The 19,822-nt window shown below is 43.9% G+C and overlaps 1 protein-coding gene across 13 annotated transcripts in view; it reads right to left on the minus strand.

Moving 5' to 3' along the window:
- LRRC7 (leucine rich repeat containing 7) overlaps positions 1 to 19,402 on the minus strand; it is a 503,433-nt gene extending 484,031 nt beyond the window's left edge. For 9 of the 13 annotated variants that reach the window (XR_011021947.1, XR_011021946.1, XM_068239242.1 and 6 more), the window contains exon 1: positions 19,085 to 19,401. Coding sequence is in view for 1 of the 13 variants with exons in the window: in XM_068239242.1 (XP_068095343.1) it covers positions 19,085 to 19,109 (25 nt within the window). In the remaining 12 variants the exon portion in view is untranslated. Of the gene's footprint in view, positions 1 to 19,084 lie in introns of all 13 variants that reach the window. The other 4 variants (XM_068239239.1, XM_068239240.1, XM_068239250.1 and 1 more) reach the window with 1 other exon arrangement.
- Positions 19,403 to 19,822: the final 420 nt, after the last annotated feature.

A 19,822-nucleotide genomic window follows, 5' to 3' on the forward strand; every position in this document is an offset into this window, starting at 1 on the left:
GGGGGGGGGGGGACACTGCGGCTATAACGTGTGGTGTAAATTGTCCTTCTTTGTCATTCTAAATGGTAGTGGGGGGGGCGGCTAACTGTCCCACTGATTGTTTTTATTAATATTCCTGAAAGGTTCTAGCCTTCATTTTTAAGTATATTTAAGATAATGCACTCCTTCCATCCATTTGTGGTTATTAATAGTATATTTTTCCTATTATACATATGTGACGTGTCACAGAGATCTGAGCATTTGGCGTGATGTGTAACAACGTCAAAAAAGGTTGGGAGCCACTGTCCTAGGAGATATCTCAGGAGAAAAGGAATTGCATATGGGCGTGTGTGTGTGTGTGTGCGCACGCATGCGCGAAGAGTATGAAGGGGGGCACAAAAATCAGATTTCGCTCAGGGCGCTGTGAAACCTAAGGCCGGCCCTGGTTCCCTGCCTAAAACATCGCTCAAGTTGCTGGCCAAATTGTTTATTAAGATTCAACATTTATTGAACAGTCTCAAATTAATTGGCATAACTATAGTGCCTGTGAGGGGTGGGGCCTGGATTCTGTCTCCTCCTCATATGCAGAATAGAGCAGTGGGGCAGTTTTATATTTAGCTGCTTCAGTGCTGCATCAGGTCTCCTGCTTACCTCTGGCTCTGAATGCATGTCACGTGATCGGGAGCTGGAGGTGATGCAGTAGCTGGGAAAAATGGAAGAGACAAGACGCAGCCCTGAAGCAGGTATATAATACAGTGCTTCGTTGCACTACTACCGTCTTTCCCCTAATTTAAGACCTACCCTGAAAGTAAGGCCTCCCTTATATTTCAAGCATGCTTGAAATATAAGGCCTACCCCGAAAATAAGGCCTAGCTGGGGGGGCGCTGTGTGTATGGGGAGGTGCGTGGACTCTTACCGCACCTCCCTTGTGGCTGCGTCCCCCTCCGTTCCTGGTAATTCCTCCGGTGGCAGCGGCATTGTAATGGATCTGTGAGGGCGCCCTTTGACCTTCACGCAGTACGCCAGGCCGGCTCTGCGCTGGCGCTATCTTCCTGTCATGTGCGCCCGGCTGATGCGTCCCAAACGCACATTGATTAATCAATGTGCGTTTGGGACGCATCAGCCGGGCGCACATGATGACAGGAAGAGAGCGCCAGCGCAGAGCCGGCCTGGCGTACGTGAAGGTCAAAGGGCGCCCTCACAGATCCATTACAATGCCGCTGCCACCGGAGGAATTACCAGGAACGGAGGGGGACGCAGCCACAAGGGAGGTGCGGTAAGAGACCACGCACCTGCCCATACACAAAGCGTCTAGCCCCTCCCACCCCCGAAAATAAGCCCTAGCACACATTTCCTCCCCAAAAAGAATATAAGACAGTGTCTTATATTCAGGGAAAGACGGTATGTGGGGAATGGTGGGAGCGGGAAAGGTGTGTGTTGGTTTTTACCAGCCATATGGAGGGAAATTTAAATTCAAGGAGGGGGCTTCATGCTAATTTAAAGAGACTCTGTAACAAAATGTTCAGCCTTATTTCTTCTATCCTATAAGTTCCTATACCTGTTCTAATGTGGTCTGTCTTATTGCAGCCTTTCCTAGTAGCACAGTGGCTGTATTATCTCTGTTATATAATCTAATCTTCTTTCCTCTGATGGCTTTGTCGGGCTCAGGCACTCAGGCAAGAATGTGCTGCTCTGTTTGTAATAGGATAGAACCTATACACACCCTCTCCACGCCCCCTGCAGGCTCTGTATGAGTCACAGACTGAGCTCCCCTCAGCTTATCACATGCCATATCTTTTGTTTGTAAACACTGCATAAAAATGGCAATTACAAGCCAGGATTGCAGCAGGGAGTGGCAGAAACAGCACAGAGGGGCCCAGGAGAACATAATAAATAGAATGGTATGCTTTTTATTGTAAGAATTTTAGAGTACAGATTGGAGGGGGTTCCATGGGTTGTTGCTGTACCCCGGCTCAAACTGACACTGTCATCGTCTGGCTAGGAATGCAGTGTACAGTTGTTCTTTTACTGCCTCCAACGAAGCACATTTGAAGGTCTTGAGGGCCACATAAAATGGCAAGGAGGGCCTTATGTTTGGCACCTGCAGGATAGGGGTTGCAGAGGCTGTAAAACACCTGGGCCACTGCTCCTGATTGCTCCCCTCCTTCAGACAGCACACTGGATCGTTGTTGGTGTTATATTGGTAGTGATTACCACTTTGTGTTCTTTGCATGCTGGTGAGCATTAATAAACAGTTCTCCGCTCCATGCTCAGGCAGCTCTCACTGAGGCTGTAATTATAGAGCAGGCTCTGGGAAGGTGGTGGGTAAAGGAGGTGCAGTAGTGCAGTAAAGAAGCAATATGAAATGTTACTAAGGGGCCACAACGAAAAATGTGCAGAGGGGTCAGTGGTTCTGTATGCTGCAGGTTACTGCTTTAACCTTTGTCAGGGCTTGTGATGCGGTATTCTAGACGACGCGCGCAAACGTCTTTAAGTTACGCATGCCGAGTGGGGGGAAGTGCTATGTTACTCTATACAGGAACACTAGTGTCATCCAGTAAAATGCCGCAGGCATCATTCTTTTTTCCCCGGACACGAAGGTGTGCGATTTCTGGCATTAGGTGGAAACAACCCAATCATTTTTTAATGCGTTGTCTCATCTAATACTAATTTTGCATGCGTTGATGTCTGGAAGTCGCACTCAATGGAAACGGAGCCTTTTAAATTCAAATTCACTCTGTGGTATATGCAGAGGCTGTAACTACATCAGGGTCTGTAGACCTTAAAGCGGGATTGTCACCATAAAAATCAAATTTCAACAGCTACTGGTCTGAGTGTATTAAGTGATAAATATGCTAATCCTGCATTCAAAACTTTTTCTGCTGTTATGATTTGGAGTTATTACATACCTTAGGAGCACTGGCCCTTTAATAGCCATTGCCATTCAGTTGCATGCTGGGGGTTCTTTTTATCTATAATATATTCCTCCTCTTCTCGGTATTTCCCTGCCTAGCTACCTAGCTGAAACATGATCCTCTGCTCACTTGTGTTTACAAGCAAGGCTGAGGTGACTCAGTGATTGGAGGAGAAAAGAAAAAAAAGATAAGGGAAGAAATGACATCAGTATTTAGCCTCAAACTGTGGGCAAATGACATGGTTCCCACCAGGAATAGAATTCTCTTCATTTACTAAATAAAATTAACGGAAATAAAAACGTGGACAGTACAATACATGTGTTATGTAAGTAGATCAAGTATTTATCTACTTATATATGTGGTTTTTTTTTTACCCTGGCATAGCATAGTCAATCCTCCTGTTTTAATGGCCCACATAGGACTCTCCTCCAGTTGCTGTATTAGATTTTTTTGTTGCTATAGAGGTATTGAACACCTCTATTTGTGCTTGGAATATAGTTAAAGCAAAACCAAACCAAAAATGTTTTTAATATTTAGTTGCACCACTCTGACACATACAAAGATGAATAAACACTTCTTCAAGCCTATGAGCATTTCAGTGCATACTTTTCACCCCTCTCTTTTCATAACTAGGGTTGTACAGGGGGCAGCCATTAGCAATTCCTCCTTTGCTGGACACCTCCTACCTCCTACCAGGGCTGTAGAGTCGGTACAAAAATCTTCCGACTCTAACTCCGACTCCTCAGTTTATGAAACCACGACTCCGACTCCAACTCCGACTCCGGGTACTCAAAATGGCTCCGACTCCTTGACTCAGACTCCTTAGTCTAATACTTAAAAGGGCAGTGGATTTTGTACAAAAATCATCCGACTCCGACTCCTCAGTTTATGAAATTAACGACTCCAACTCCGACTCCGGGTGCCCAAAATTGCCCCCATTCCGACTCCTCGACTCCGACTCCACAGCCCTGCCTCCTACTCCACTAGTTTGCCGGATTCTGTCCCGGCAATATGAAAGGAAGGGAGGGGTTTCTCCAATAAATGTAAAATATTTTATATTTGTCATCATGCAGCTGAAAAAAGGCTGCTATTTATTATTATAATTTAGAAAATAGCTTTTATTTCTGAAATCTTGTATTTTTAATTTGGGTCCACTTTAATCATTAAAAAAACACTCATTTTCCTCTCTCACACAGCGTCTGTCTTGGAAGGCCAGTTTTGATGAACTATATCATGCGATTATTATATGTACAGTGCAGGCGGGAGGGTTGGGAGGAGGGAGGTGGGCTCTGTAGCTAGGCCACGGAGTTCACTAACCCATCTGACCTACTAAGTACCTTAAAAAGTAAGTGGCCATCACTGTGCCTGCTATATATCCCATTGACCCATCTCTGAGAATTTAATTCACTTCCTCTCCTGGGAGGAAGTGAGACTGTACCTACGTCAGACACAGAGACAGCAACTGTTAAAGCTTTTTGTGAAGACTAGAGAGAGATGACAAATCCTGTCATGGTTTTTTTTTTTTTTTGCCATCCATCATTTCCTGTCCCCTGGACCACCACTATTCATAACTTCTGCTGAAGTCCCCTCAGTCTGATGTCAATGTGACAGGAGTCTGTCTTGTTTACTTTGCTGGGGGGTGGAAAGCAAATGAGTCAATGTGGTGTAATTCCAAAAGTACATCTGTTCTCTCTGTGTTCCCATAGATTTTCTCCAGGCATTCTGATTTCCTTCTACAATCCAAAACATATCCATGGTTTTACTGATGCTGCTAGGTAGTGGTAGGGAGATTAGATTGCTAGCCTCACTGGCACAAATGTGTAAAAGTTACAGATGCAAACTGTTTTCTGTAAAGGACTATGGGAAATGTGGCAGCACTATATAAAATCATAGTAACAGTCTGTGAACCAAAGAGCTATATAACACTTAAGTAATTGTGACAAGCAAGAAAAACTCCGGCAATATTTTGTGCTTTACTGGCTTAACAAACATAAATAAACTTGGAAAAGGTTCACTTTTTCCCTATAACAAAACCTTTATATAAGATAGGAAAATAAACATAAATGTTTACTAGATAATCACTGCTGAAAACCCCGTATAGATGAGAGTTGGAGAGGACAGCTCTGCAGCAAAAGTCATCTATAAAACGTTTGTGTAGGTCCAGGTTTACATCAGAGGGATTGTTTGGAGTCCAGATGTGCGTATCTACAAGCCATCCTATGTAGAAATTTGGGAAACTTGGTGTGATCCTGGTCCCCATAGCTGTGCCCCTGGTGTTTATAAAGATGTCCTCTAGACCAGTTGTCTCCAACCTTTTTCGACCCAAGGACCACTTCAGCATCAGGCAATTTTTCCAAGGACCAGGCATATGCAAGCGTATGCGGGGGACGTGGTATAATTGCGCGGGGTGGGGGTGGGCTTGTTCTACAGGCAGGGTCATTACATAAAGAAGTCCTGGCAACACCAGCCCTACCTATTATTATTATTATTTAGTATTTATATAGTGCCGACATATTACGCAGCGCTGTACAGTGTATATATATATATATATGTTGTCACTAACTGTCCCTCAAAGGAGCTCACAATCTAATCCCTACCTAACCTAACCACTATCTTCATCACCCTCCTCCTCACACTCACTTCTCTCCCACTCAGTTTTACCCTTCTATTCTTCTTCCCACTCTAGCTTCCAGCATCAGCTGCTCACCTCCTGCAGACTGAACTCTGTGGCTGGCAAAAGACCAGAGCGTCCCAGTCATCCTCACTGCTGCCACCCGGTGTCCATACAGACAGAAAGCATGTTGCATTACAAATAACAGACACTAGGTGGCAGCAGTAACAATGGCTGCAGATGGCTCTTCTCTACAGCTTCTGGCAAACTTCAGTGACACTTCTCTGTTCTCTCTGCACTGTGATGACAGACTCTGTCAGAACAGCCATGCGGTCTGTAGTGGGCCACAGCCCGGGGGTTGGGGACCCCTGCAGTTTAGACAGTGTTCCCCAACCCTGTTCTCAAGGCCCACCAACAGTGCATGTTTTGTGGAAATCCACAGAGGTAGTCAATAGCTCTGCTGAGACACTAATTACTTCACCTGTTTGTGGTTTTATGCAAAACATGTAAAGTTGGTGGGCCCAGGGCTGTGAAGTTGGTACAAAAAATCATCCAACTCCGACTCCTCAGTTTATGAAACCACCGACTCAGACTCCAACTCTGGCTCCAGGTACCCAAAATGGCTCCGACTCCTTAGTGTAATACTTATCAGGGCTATGGACTCCAACTCCAGGTACCCAAAATTGCTCCAACTCCTCGACTCCAACTCCACAGCCCTGGGTGGGCCTTGATAGGGTTGGGAAACTCTGCTCTAGAAAACTAAAATAATTGTTTTTGAAATCGAGTCTATAGCTTCAATAATAACGTTCTTTTGTGATTCAGGCATCAATGGATCACCCTCCATAAAGTAGGCTATCCCCCGTTGGCTCTTGTCTCGGGCTATGTTACTATAACGGGAACATATGTCCAGGGTAGCCCATAAGTAGGACCCACACGTTGTGTTGGCAGCAGGGGACACACAAGGAAATACATCACCGTTCCAGGAGAGGGACAAAGCCTGAACGCCAGTGAGATCATTCTACGAATGGCCAGCCATTTACAAATATACAACTCTGACTGTGCTGTTTCTTTCTGTCCTCTACAACAGTCTATATACCACTGGATACTGGATATACATGTTAGGCCGTTATGACCAACGACCGGACCATACCTAATTGCGAATCCACTTCCTCTGTATGCCATCCAGCTTGCTCCTCCTGCCAGCACAAGAGTTATATCCAAATATACACATGCAGAAGAGAGTGGTTGTTCCAGAGATACAGCCACTTCTGCATCATTGCAAAAAGGACGCAGAGGAGAAAAAGGCGCCCAGCAAAGCCAAAAAAAGTTTTTTTCAGCATCAACAGCTAAACAGCCCTTTTTTAGAGTTAAGGTTCCCTTTAAATTGACCAGTAACTGGCTAGTCAAAATTGGATGGCTGTACCAAGCTTAAAGGGAACCCGAGGTGAGAGGGACATGGAGACTGCCATATTTATTTCTTTTTAAACAATACAGATTGCCTGGCTGTCCAGCTGATCCTCTGCATCTAATACTTTAAGTCATAGACCCTGAACAAGCTAGAACCACTAGGATGTTATAAGGGGCACAAAAACATAAATCAAAACATTTTGTTTTTGTTATCGCTTTGGATGATAGTTTAGCCAAAACAATAGTACATTTAGCTCCCAGACTAACAGAATGATGAGTCCTACAGAGGCAAAGAGGAAGCACGAGCAGGGGGCTGCTGAAAAGGAACCCAAGGTGTGAGACCTATGGAAGCTGCCATATTTATTTCTTTTTAAAACTATACCAGTTGCCTGGCAGTCCTGCTGATCTATTTGGCTGCAGCAGTGTCCGAATCACACCAGAAACAAGCATGCAGCAAATCTTTTCAGATCTGACAATAATATCAAAAACACCTGATCTGCTGCATGCGTGTTCAGGGTCTATGGCTAAAAGTATTAGAGGCAGAGGATCAGCAGGATAGCCAGGCAACTGGTATTGCTTAAAAGGAAATAAATATGGCAGCCTCCAAATCCCTCTTGCTTCAGTTGTCCTTTAAGGGGTATTTTGCCATCTAGCCTGCTGTCATGTGTGGCTGGTCCTATCCATCTTGTTACCTACTGTAAGCCCTGGTACACAATTTTTATATATTTATTTATTGTATTTATAAACATATTACACAGCACTTGAAAATTGTTATCACAAACATGGTACAATTGTGATTTCCACTACTTTTAACATGTGCATTCTGAGGCAGTTACATGTGCGATTGGTGATCGTGGTGATCACAATGTAAACAAGCTTCCCTCAGCCTCCACATCCCACTGATGATCGCAGCTCCTGACCGTCCCCTTAGGCATACGGCTCCATACTGACTGAAGTATGGGTCCCCGCTTGATGATGTCATCAAGCAAGGAGCCCATACTTGTTACAGTACCGGGCTGACTGTTGCGATGCTGGTTTGGTTACAGCTCCTCAGTGCTGAGAGAGGAGGAAAGTGAGTAATACTTACTCAGCCTTGCTTCCTGCTGCCAATCTCTGCAGAGGGGGAGGGGAGATGGGACCCACTAGACCACCAGGGGAATGTTTAGGGAATGGCGGACCACTAAATCACCAGGGATTATATAGTAAAGGACGGAGGGGCAGTGGGAACTGGGGAACTAGAGACTGCTCTAGTGCTTAAAGAACCAGGGACCATGTCACCAGGCCCGTACTGCACATGCGCAGGGGTGCCGACCCCCCGGCGTTCTTTACGGGTGGCCAGTGGGACACGGAGGAGGCCCGGTGCGGCGGCGAGGGACTGAAATGGCTTCTAGAGCTGGAAGAAGCCCCAGGTGAGTACAAAATGATTAAAATAGTTGCCTGGTTAGTCCTGAAAGGGTTAGAGGAATGTGCAAAAATTGCTCAAATCGCTTTGCAAACTAGCAATCGTTAAGTGAACTAGGCCCTAAGAGGACTTTCTTTAGTAGTGCACTGATGGACCTCTGTTTCTTCAGCACCTACTATCACTTTTCAGAAGCCAGTGGGTATATTAGGTAGACTTATCGTTTTACGGATTTCTGGTGCATTGTGCTACATCCAGATAACCCGTCCCTTTTCCTTCAGTCCTGCTCTCTGCCTAGATGCTTGGCCTTGATTGCGGATTCTGTTCTCACTTCCTGCTTTGCGTCCCAGCCCTGCTGTTCAGACCTCTGTAACAAGCTTGTTTATGTGGCCCCCTGTAACCCGCATGTGCGCTTGACCCTCTGCCTCTCTATTAAGACCGCCTGTTTTCTGCCTGCCCTTACCAGACCTGTTTACAGATTACACTTCTGTCAGTCCATTCTGTACTTTGCTTGCTATGAGGGCTGTACAGACAGGGATGCCGTTTGTCATTTCATCTGAAACTCGTAACCCAAATGTGACGTTTTTCTACCACAAGAGTAACTCTTCCTATGTGGCGGACATCATTTCTGCATTTCTTTTTTTTTTTTTTCAAATAAGTTTTATTGAAGTTTTTTCAAACATAACATAAATCAAAATACAGTAAACCATACAATCAATGACGTGACGTGACCCCGAAGCAGAAAAGAAACTTATGATATAATGAATTGTATGTGTAGTATGGATTATTAATTGAACATTAGTAGCAAAGAAAAGAGTCTCTTATTTTTATGTTCAGTTATATAGCTTTTTTAATAACATTGCATCATTCTGTCATATTTGCAATTACAAATCACACACTGTATTAAAAACTATAAAACAGAGCAGAGCTAATGACCCTTTGAACTCCACTGTAGTAAAACTTTATCTTAAGATGCATCTCACTGTTTCTTTGATGTATAAGTGCTTCAGAAAACAGCACTGTAGCTGACCCAAGTTGGTCAGAGTGCTGAGAGCAGCTCTTTTGCATAGATAACAGCTGACGTTTCTTAACTTCTCCTGTACTGTAAAACAATATGAGACTCTTTTCTTTGCTACTAATGTTCTATTTCTAAGCTATTTCTATGGGCCTTGCCCTTTAGGCCTGGTACAGAAGTCCTACCTGCATTACCCTGAGGGCAACCCAGCTGCACCCTCTTAAAGGGAACACGAGGTGAGAGTGATATGGAGGCTGACATATTTATATCCTTTTAAGAAATACCAGTTGCCTGGCTATCCTGTTGATCCTCTGCCTCTAACACTATTAGCCATAAACCCTGAACAAGCATGCAGCAGATCAGGTACTCTGACTCAACTGGTATTTTTTACAAGGAAATAAATATGGCAGCCTCCCTATCCCTCTCACCTCGGGTTCCCTTTAAATAGTGCCGGGACATGAGCACCATATTCATTTGTATGAAAGCAACAGTTCCGCTCTGCTGACTAGTTTTTCACTAGAAGGAAGAAAGCCTTCCTTTTTATACTCCACAAGGCCTATGTTCTTATTGCATCAGCTGGAAGGTTGCTATGGACCGCAGTCCTTTGTTGTGCTCTTACTTTCTTATTTGACAAGGCCACATGCTTCAATCAACAAAAAGGTCCTCTCTGTAGTTCAATTCAATGTATTTCTCAAAAAGGAGATAACGCCGCTCATGTCACCACAGAGGTTTGGCGGTATACCACATGACCAATCAAAACCAAGCATCGTGTACTGTATTTTCTGGACTATAAGACTCACTTTTTCTCGCCCAAAAGTGGGTGAAAAAAGTCACTGCGTCTTATAGTCCCAAATGCATGGAGTTCCTGACTTGTGAACGGCTGCCAATACGAACCTCCAACCCACCACAATGTTGGGGACTCCCTGTACTGTGCCCATGTAGAAGACACAGGGGGACAAATGGAGGACACAGGGGGACACAAAGGAGCATAGAGAAGGACACAAGGGGGCATAGATGAGGACACAAAGAGGATAGAGGTATACACGTAGCGTGCACAGAAGGACACAAGGGAGGCAGAGGAGGACACAGAGAGACACAAAGGGGCATGAGGTACAAAGAGGGCATAATCCACAAGATGCCCCTTCACCAAGGATGCACCAGGTTTAGAGTATATATTTTTCCCCCTGGTTGTTGTTCTATAAACCTAGATGCGTCTTATGGTCAGGGGCGTCTTATATTCTCATCTTATTCGTCTTATAGTCCGAAAAATACGATACTTTTTTTCAGCAGTCTCTGTATCAAAGGAGAAATCAGCAAAGTGGCATGATACTGGGAATGAAACAGAAGTAACATCTGTAATGTATGCCTATTAATTATTTTTTTCTTTCTTCAAAAATATCAGCAACAAAACATCTGAGAAGCCTGCCTTCAGAATCTGACCTCAGATACCATTCTGTGCATTGCCTACAAGTCAAATAAACATACATCTGAAAAACAGATAACTTGACTGACAGTACCAAAATAAACCTCAAAGTACAACAGACTCCGCCAGAGAGGACAAGCTTATCTTTGTTAGCATAGCAGCAGCTATGTAAACGCCTTCTGTCAGGTCATTTGAAGAGGAACTATAGTGAAAATAACATAATAATAACAAATTACATTACAATACTCATTTATAGAGTATTTGCGCTGCGTAATATGTTGGCGCTTTATAAATACAATAAATAAATAAATAAATATTTGGTCAGTGTTTGGCCATTGTAAAATCTTTCCTCACCCTGATTTACATTCTGAAATGTATCACTGGTGGTAAAATCTTTAGTCCTGCCAGGCGATCTGTATGGAATGTTTGTTACTGCGAGTGCTATGCACAGAGGGAGATACTGCTTGCTTAGCATTTGGAAACAGCCACTATTTCCCACAATGCAATGAGGTTCACAGACAGCAAACTGTCAGGACCTTGGTCATGACATGCCATTGTGGGAGCTGTTTCCCAAAATATCAGCCATACAGACACCCCCAATGATCTATTCAAGAAAAGATAAAGATTTCTCATGGAAAAGGGGTATCAGCTAGTGGCTACTGATTGGAAGTGAAGTTCCTTTTTAAAGGATACCTGAACTGACATGTGACAAGATGAGATAGACATGTGTATGTACAGTGCCTAGCACACAAATAACTATGCTGTGTTCCTTTTTTTCTTTCTCTGCCTGAAAGAGTTAAATATCAGGTATGTAAGTGGCTGACTCAGTCCTGACTCAGACAGGAAGTGACTACAGTGTGACCCTTACTGATAAGAAATTCCAACTATAAAACACTTTCCTAGCAGAAAATGGATTCTGAGAGCAAGAAAGAGGTAAAAAGGGGAATTTCTTGTTAGTGAGGGTCACACTGTAGTCACTTCCTGTCTAAGTTGGGACTGAGTCAGCCACTTACATACTTGATATTTAACTCTTTCAGGCAGAGAAAGAAAAAAAGGAACACAGCATAGTTATTTGTGTGCTAGGCACTGTACATACACATGTCTATCTCATCATGTCACATGTCAGTTCGGGTATCCTTTAAGTTGAGTATTAGACCTGTTAATGTTTCAGGGGTTAAAAGGTGATCTTTTAATAGCAGAATATAATCAAGGGAGAAAATGTATTTAAAAATGAATTGCAATTACTGATTTAACATGGGGAATACATCTATATAATGCTTTCTGGAGTTCCTTAACAGCTACAGTATATATATCCCTCCCACCAGCCAGGCATTCTATGTTCCACGGATAACACACACTTGCCTGCACACTGCCACAACAAACACAAAGCTAAAAACATCAATAAAAACACCAGATGTTGTATTCTATGCGGTTATTGACCCATGCTGTAAACATTCTTATATAACAGTTATTCAAGAGTCACATGTGTCAATACAAGAATCTGAAATCTTCTAATAAGGTGGTTTTGACCAGGACCATTTCTGCGCAGCACATTTTACACTCCCACACAATCTTATGCAAAGGAAGAATACACATGAAAAAATATCCACATGAAAACCCTGCGTATATGGAAACTGTTGTAAGGGGCTTGTATCTAAAAACATTGTTTTGTTTATGTACAGCCTGGGTCCACATTTTGTCCTAGAATTGCAGAAAAGTTGCATTAATCAATATAGACAATCTATAGCAATGTCTGCTCAATTAGTGCTTTAAGTACCAGTACTCGATTATTTACCACAATTTTTCCGTCGACTGGCTTTTTATGAGCAATGAGCGATCGCTTCCACAAACTTGCGACGTGTTTGGTGATGCATGGCGATAATGATAAGATCCCTGAGGACTCCTGCGCAAAGTACCGCAATCGTTTGGCCTCTCGTTCGCATCCATCGTGTGACATGCCGTGTTCCTACGACTAGGGTGATGCATCGAGAAACCTCATTCGTCAGGAGGCGGCACTGTGAGGTTCTCTGTTCATTTAGGTGTTTATATTTCGATTCATCATTTTCTTAATGAAACCAGTAGTTCTGTATAAGAGTCCTATGCAACTCTACACTATAAATAGCACTGTGGTGCCCTTTCCTTTTGGGATCACCCCAGGCATCTACCTGGTTTGCCTATGCCTAAAAACAGCCCTGGTTTTGACTAACGTGGCTATTGTCAGCAGGGCTGTGGAGTCAGGAGTCGGAGTCGGAGCAATTTTGGGTACCTGGAGTCGGTGGTTTCAATAAACTGAGGAGTCGGAGTCGGATGTTTTTTTAACCAAATCAATAGTCTTTGTAAAAATTTGACTAAGGAGTCGAGGAATCAGAGTTGGAATAATTTTGTGTATCTGGAGTCGGAGGTTTCATAGACTGAGGAGTCGGACTCGGATGATTTTTATACCGACCCCACAGCCCTGATTGTCAGCTTATTGTATGTGAGTAACTGAAGCATGTGCATCTAAATCACATGTATAGGTATAGTACATACAACATGAGAAGGTACTGTATCTGAACCTCACACTCCAAGGCAGGCCCTGCTGACCTCACTGTTGTTAAAGTGAACCAGAGAAGAACCACACTCATGTATTTTACCATATATATCAGTGGGAACATTAGAGAAAACACCTACCCTGCTCTCTGTTCCATTATTTACTGTTCAGATTGCTTCTTATCAGCCCAGATAAAATCCCAGACTAAGCATTCAGTCTGGCTTCCTTCAGGAATCTTTACAACTGAGTCTGTGTTCTCTGGTGTCTTTTCAAGCCCAAGCCTGCCCCCTTGTGGCTCTGCTCAGGAATTATTATAGCGGAGTCATTATAGCAAAGCCAGACTGAATGCTCAGTCTGGGATTTTCTCTGGGCTGATAAGAAGCAATCTGAACAGTAAATAATGAAACAGAGAGCAGGGTAGGTGTTTTCTCTAATGTTCCCACTGATATATATGGTAAAATACATGAGGATGCTTCATCTCTGGTTCACTTTAAGGGCCTATCACACCTATCCGCATTGTATGGCGTTTTAAGGCATGCAATTTGCATTTAGATACTTTTTCTACCCTTTTTACAGAACTTTTATTTTGTTGTTACAGATTTTCCTACTGCAATTTGATGGAATGAGAGCACGTGGAACTAGCGCATTTTACTCTGGAATACATATGTACTTTTTATATATATGCATACACATGCATTTAAATTTTATAATTTTTCATGATAGTGATTATTTTAACCAAAAAGGCACTGCACTCTGAAGCATCTCAAATGTTACATCACACTAAAATACACACACACTCTTGATGCACATAGGATGTGGGCAATTATGGTGTGAGCAAAGTCAGTGCACAGATTACAGGAACAAACATCAACCAATCAGACTACACCTTACTAGAGTTAGATCAGTGAAACGTGAGTCTTGATTGGTTGCCATGGGTAAGTGCCTTAAAGAGGACCTCCAGTGAAAATAATGTAATAAAAAAGTGCTTCATTTTTACAATAATTATGTATAAATGATTTAGTCAGTGTTTGCCCATTGTAAAATCTTTTAAATCCCTGATTTACACTCTGACATTTATTACATGGTGCCATGTTTACTGTTGGCAGGTGATGTAGCTGCTGCATGCTTTTTTGGCAGCTGGAAACAGCTGTAAACAGCTATTTCCCACAATGCAGCAAGGTTCACACACAGGAAATTGCCAAGAGTACGTTCTCAGAGTTTCTTGTGGGAGGAGTTTCACCACAATATCAGCCATACAGCTCCCCCTGATGGTCTGTTTGTGAAAAGGAATAGATTTCTCATGTAAAAGGGTATCAGCTACTGATTGGGATAAAGTTCAATTCTTGGTCGGAGTTTCTCTTTAACCCCTTTGCTTCTAAGCTTTAAGCTGAATCTTGAGTCGTAAGACTTTCAATTGCTGTCTCAAAATGGTGTTACTAAAAATATCGACTGCAAACATTGTTTAATCCCTGCAGTTTATGTAGCGCGGCCATTCTAGTGAACAAATTATTGCACAGCTTCTGCAAATTGACAGCAAATACCAATAGAGCCAATCTGAACTGAGCCTGCATGGGAGAAGCTCAGGATTGATCACCAGGACTGCGTATACATTGATTGCCCAAATCTGTATTCCAAATATAGATACAGAGGCCCGATGGGAACACGGTAGCAACGTGTATCTGCAAGCTAAATGAAGCAGAGGAGTGGTTCAGTGGAAGGGCCTTGTGCAGCAGAAGAGATACAACATGCTTTTGGGGGATGCTGCACTGGTTCTTTCAATGTATAGGAAGCTATTTCTCATCACAGCCTTACATCAATACCCGTCAATACAACATCACAGCCTGATAGTCACTGAAGCGTGCACACCACACAAAGGGACTTACATTTACAGTTAACTTGCATTATGATCCTAATAAAGACTTAAAACATGACTCCTCTTAACTGCTACATGAACATCTTGTCTGTCCATGATTTCCGTTTGCATAGCTTCTCAAGAAAGTGAGTCAGAGCAATGCACTGATAGGATTCACCTCTAAGCTATATCTGTTGTCAAAAGAATGTGCCTTGCTTCTTATCTTCGGCTGCCTAAGCTAAAGCTAGCCATACACGGATCAATAGTGGCCTTATCCAACAAGCATTCGATCGTTCCCCTATCAGAACGTGGGTGCCACCTTATCCTACTTCATCTCAATCAGATTAAAGTAAATAACCGATTTAGAATTGACTGAGCCACTAACATTTTACTGGTCAATGCGGAAGATTGAATCAAAGCGATCAAACCTGTCAGAAAACTCAGCCAGTGTATGACCACTTTTCATGTTATCTGAGTTTGTTTACCAAATTAACTTGTGAACAGGGCAAAGAGGTAACTGAAAGCAATTAATTGGAGGTAGGAGTGGGGGGGTCCTGAAAGAAACACTCCCACAGGTTTTTTGAGCATTGCTGGAGGGACCATGCCATGGTGATACTGAGTCATAGAAATGGTTATTAACTGAATCACAAATATCCTTGGTTAAGGCATGATCAGCATTTGCCTTCAATACCGATCACATACCATACAATCTAATTGTGTCAACTTTTTGTGCAAGCTTAGAACATCTATGTACACTGCTGTATTTGTTGCTCCTAATATCATAAGCTTTTAAGACACTGTACAGCTGGTTTCTAAAGTGTGCAGCCAGAAGCTTGGGGACTAACAATCTCTGGTAAATATACTTTGGATGGACACTTTAAGTAATCCCTCATATTGCACAGAAGGGGTAAGACTGAACAGTCAAGATTATATCATTGATCAATTTTTAGCGAAGGCTCATATTTCCGATCAGATTATTCAGATCATATTGTATGAAAATGGAGAGGCTGATGGACCCAATCGATCCTGAACTATTGCATTTTAGATCATTTCCATAATGAAATGATTGTTCTGCTTGACAAATTTTTACTTAGATAGGATCTTGACTGGTGGAGACAATGGGCCTGATTCACAAAGTGGTGATAACTCAGTTATCACGCCTAAAAGACTTTAGGCGTGATAACCTTTGCACCGCTGAGTTAGCACCGCTTTGTGCTGATTATCGCGCGCAAAGTCCCGCGCGCAAACGCGCACGCGCGTGCACAAAGTCCCATAGGGCTTAATGGGCGCTGCGCGCGAAGCGCGGTGCGTTGCACGTTTTGCCCGCACAAAACTTTGCTTGCGGGAGCTTCGCGCGAGTTAAAAGGGCTTTTCACTGACGTGCAAACAGTTTGCACCGCTTTGTGAATCAGGCCTAATATATCTTTCCTTTCAATCTAAAAGATGTAATCAAAAATATGATCGTTAGCTAAAAAATTGAACCGGTAATGGGCACCTTAGGGTCCTTTTACATATTGTGCGGTGCAATTGGCGCACAAACATAAGAGCTTACCGCTGCGCATCACACCATTACAATTAGTTGTGTCCCTGCAGCAGACTGCGCCAAGAGGGAAATTTGCGTGATCCTGGCCCCCGCACAGTGACATGCTAACTTCTGGACAGGAAGTACATCACGTCAATTTCCCCAATCTGCGCAAGTGCGCCTTACCGCTACCGTGAACATCTCTAAAAAGATTGTTTGCGGTGCTATTGACTTGCATAGAGTCAAGCACCACGCCATAACGCGAACACTGCACGGAAACACATGGTGTCACGTGAGCCACTTGCTTTCCATCGCCTCGCACCATGGGTACTGTGGCCTCTTGCATAGACATTAATGACCACTGTGACGAGCTGTGGTGGAGGCGAGTGCCGTAACTCGACGCCAAAAGTGTGCAAGGGGTCAGAAAGGTGCCTGTCAGTGATACAATATTGACTGTACAATCTTGCCACTTCTGTGTAATATGAGGGACTACCTAAAGCAGGGGTGTCCAAACTTTTTAGGCCAAGGGCCATATTGCTGTTCTTGCGAGTGCTAGGGGGCCGAACTAGCAAAATTCAACACAATTTTTGCTGATTGCCATTAGGTACACGATTGTAAAATAAAACATTCCCACAGGAAATAACCCATCCATATACCGTGTGCAGTTAGCACAGTGGCAGCTGCTAATCAGTGGCTGCTACTGCTGCTGGCATTGTGGGAGCTGGTAACCAGTAGCTGCTACTGCTACAGTGGTGGCTGATAACCTGCAGGTGAGCAATTGGGGAAGGCAGGGCAGCAACACAAGGTGGCCCCTGCATTCAGAACTGCAGATACGGACCTTATGGAATTAAAAACTGTAGAGAGCTTTGGGAGCCACCAGAAAAGGCTTGGCGTGCCATATTTGGCTTCCAAACCAGACTTTGGACATGTCTGACCTAAAGTAACCATTCAAAGTATACTGCCTCAGTAACACTGAGAATTGGGACAAAACAACCACCTATTGAGTTATTCATCTCAAGGCATTTTTAACTCCCTGCAACAAATGGGCCTTCCAATAGTGCTGGTACCAGCCTAGAACAAATGCACAAGATAACGCCATGTGAATTCCATTATCTCCCAAGAGAGGTGCTGGTTTCCAGTGACAATTGGATTTTGCCCTTTTATGGTAAAAAAAACTAAAAATTACGAGTCCAATCACCTTGTCATAATGAAATACTGTGTGTCTTCCCCTAACTTCAACTACTTCTATTGTTATTGATTTGTAGTTTTTTTTCCCAGTAAGGTATGCTATCTGTGGACATTTTTATGTACAAACTGGATCAATAGGAGAGCATTCACGACTTAAAAAAAAAAAAACGAAACCCCCAGTTAAGTCTAAGGATAGTAGAAGAACGATTACGATGTATCGTCCACATTCAAGGATTTCCCTGGCTCCAAGGCCAACACACCCCACACAAGTACATCAAATGAGGAGAGAGCATTAAGCCTTCTGAAATTCTTCCAGTGGTTGTTGGAAACTGGAATAATGGTACTGTATCACCCATCCATCCTATTTTCAGCACCTGCTCGCGGACAGCTCCTACAGCAAGCACACATTCTCAGGGAATTCTGAGAGCACAGAGAGATTCGCTCCAAGCCAAACCTGGAACCTCTCTCTCCTGCCCAGATACAGTCGTGATGCAAGCCACACTGGCTTATCAAATAGAATCAGACACAAAGGCTTGATATGTCATGATACCGGCGGTCTAGAGGATATCCCAGCAACGTAAAATGACAGTAACTGCACAGGATGTACAATCCATCTCAAGCTATTTTTTTTTTTACAAAACACATACTAGTTCTTGCACAAGACATACAGATGCAGCTTATAAAATACCACATAATGCCTTGAGTGTCAGTGTTGCACATAATCTCTTCCCTATATCTCGCTATAAGCACCCATGGTGGAAATGTCAGTTTGGAAAACTCAAACCTTCAAAATAATAATTCAAACCTTTCATAATAATGATATTCTCATTCAGATAATACAGTAGCAGCATACTTAAAAGAACATCTCAAGCCCATAAAATAAAACTACTAGGCATAGTGTAGGAGATTACAGCAAAAAAAATGATTATCTCTCTAGCAACTGCATAAAATACAGTTCGTGTGCAGGAATCTCAACTAGTGCAATTCTGGTCCAAGCAGGGCACATAGTGCCAGAGTGACAAGTGTCTCCTGCAAGCTGACAAAATAAAGCAATTTTTTTTGCAAAAGGGGGCCAGTCTGGAGGTGAGCCCCCCTTGTGTACAATGATAAAACTATTATGGAGAGTGGTTGCAGCACTGCAATTTGTAGCCCACACAACTGACCCCTCCAATTCGACCCCCCCCCCCCTCCAACTCCCACACATACACCCGGGCAGCCCCCAAGCATGCCCACTCATACTTACATAGGAGGGATGATAGATTGCCCATTAGTGCCCAGCACGGATCTGCTATTCCTAGTGTTCTGCAGGGAAGGTTGGAGCAAAGGGATGGCAGCAGCAGCACAGGGTCCAGGGGAGGAAAGGGGGGTCTACAGGGTGTCCTTCAGGCTGGCCCCCATAAGGCAGAGGAGTAGGTCAGCTGCAGGCTGCGGAGACATGACACCAGTTAGAAGGAATGCTGGGGTGGCATGTCTGCTGAGAGTGGTGGGGGGCTCATCTTCTGTCACCTCCATCCAGGTGCCCGGGCACAGCGCTGCAGCCTGAGCTCTGCAGCATGGAAGAGAGGGGAGGGGAGGGGGGCACAGCGCAGACGGGGCACAGGCAGCGGAGGTGCCAGCAGCAGCAGCAGCCTCCCGCCGGGCTCATTCAATGCTCAGAGGCTGTGCACTTGTGCAGCCCCTCCTGCCGCCCCCACACGCAGTGACGTCACGGCCTGCGCCTCCCCCCTGCACACACCTAGGGGGCTTTTATGTGGGGTCTCTCTCCATCAGCTCCTGCTGCATCCCCGGCACTGTGGCAGACACCTCTGCTCCCTGTAAGCGGATGTAAGGAGATCCACATCTGCCCACCAGCATCAGCAGACTGTCATAGAGGCAGCATCATTCTGCGTGTCTGGATTACACTGAGAAGAAGGCACCTAGACAAGCATCTGAAGAAGCAAGGTGCAACAATGGGGGGGACTATAGCCAGCCAGCCATATAT

The sequence above is a fragment of the Hyperolius riggenbachi genome, chromosome 6 (assembly GCF_040937935.1).
Source record: "Hyperolius riggenbachi isolate aHypRig1 chromosome 6, aHypRig1.pri, whole genome shotgun sequence".
Taxonomy (NCBI): domain Eukaryota; kingdom Metazoa; phylum Chordata; class Amphibia; order Anura; family Hyperoliidae; genus Hyperolius; species Hyperolius riggenbachi.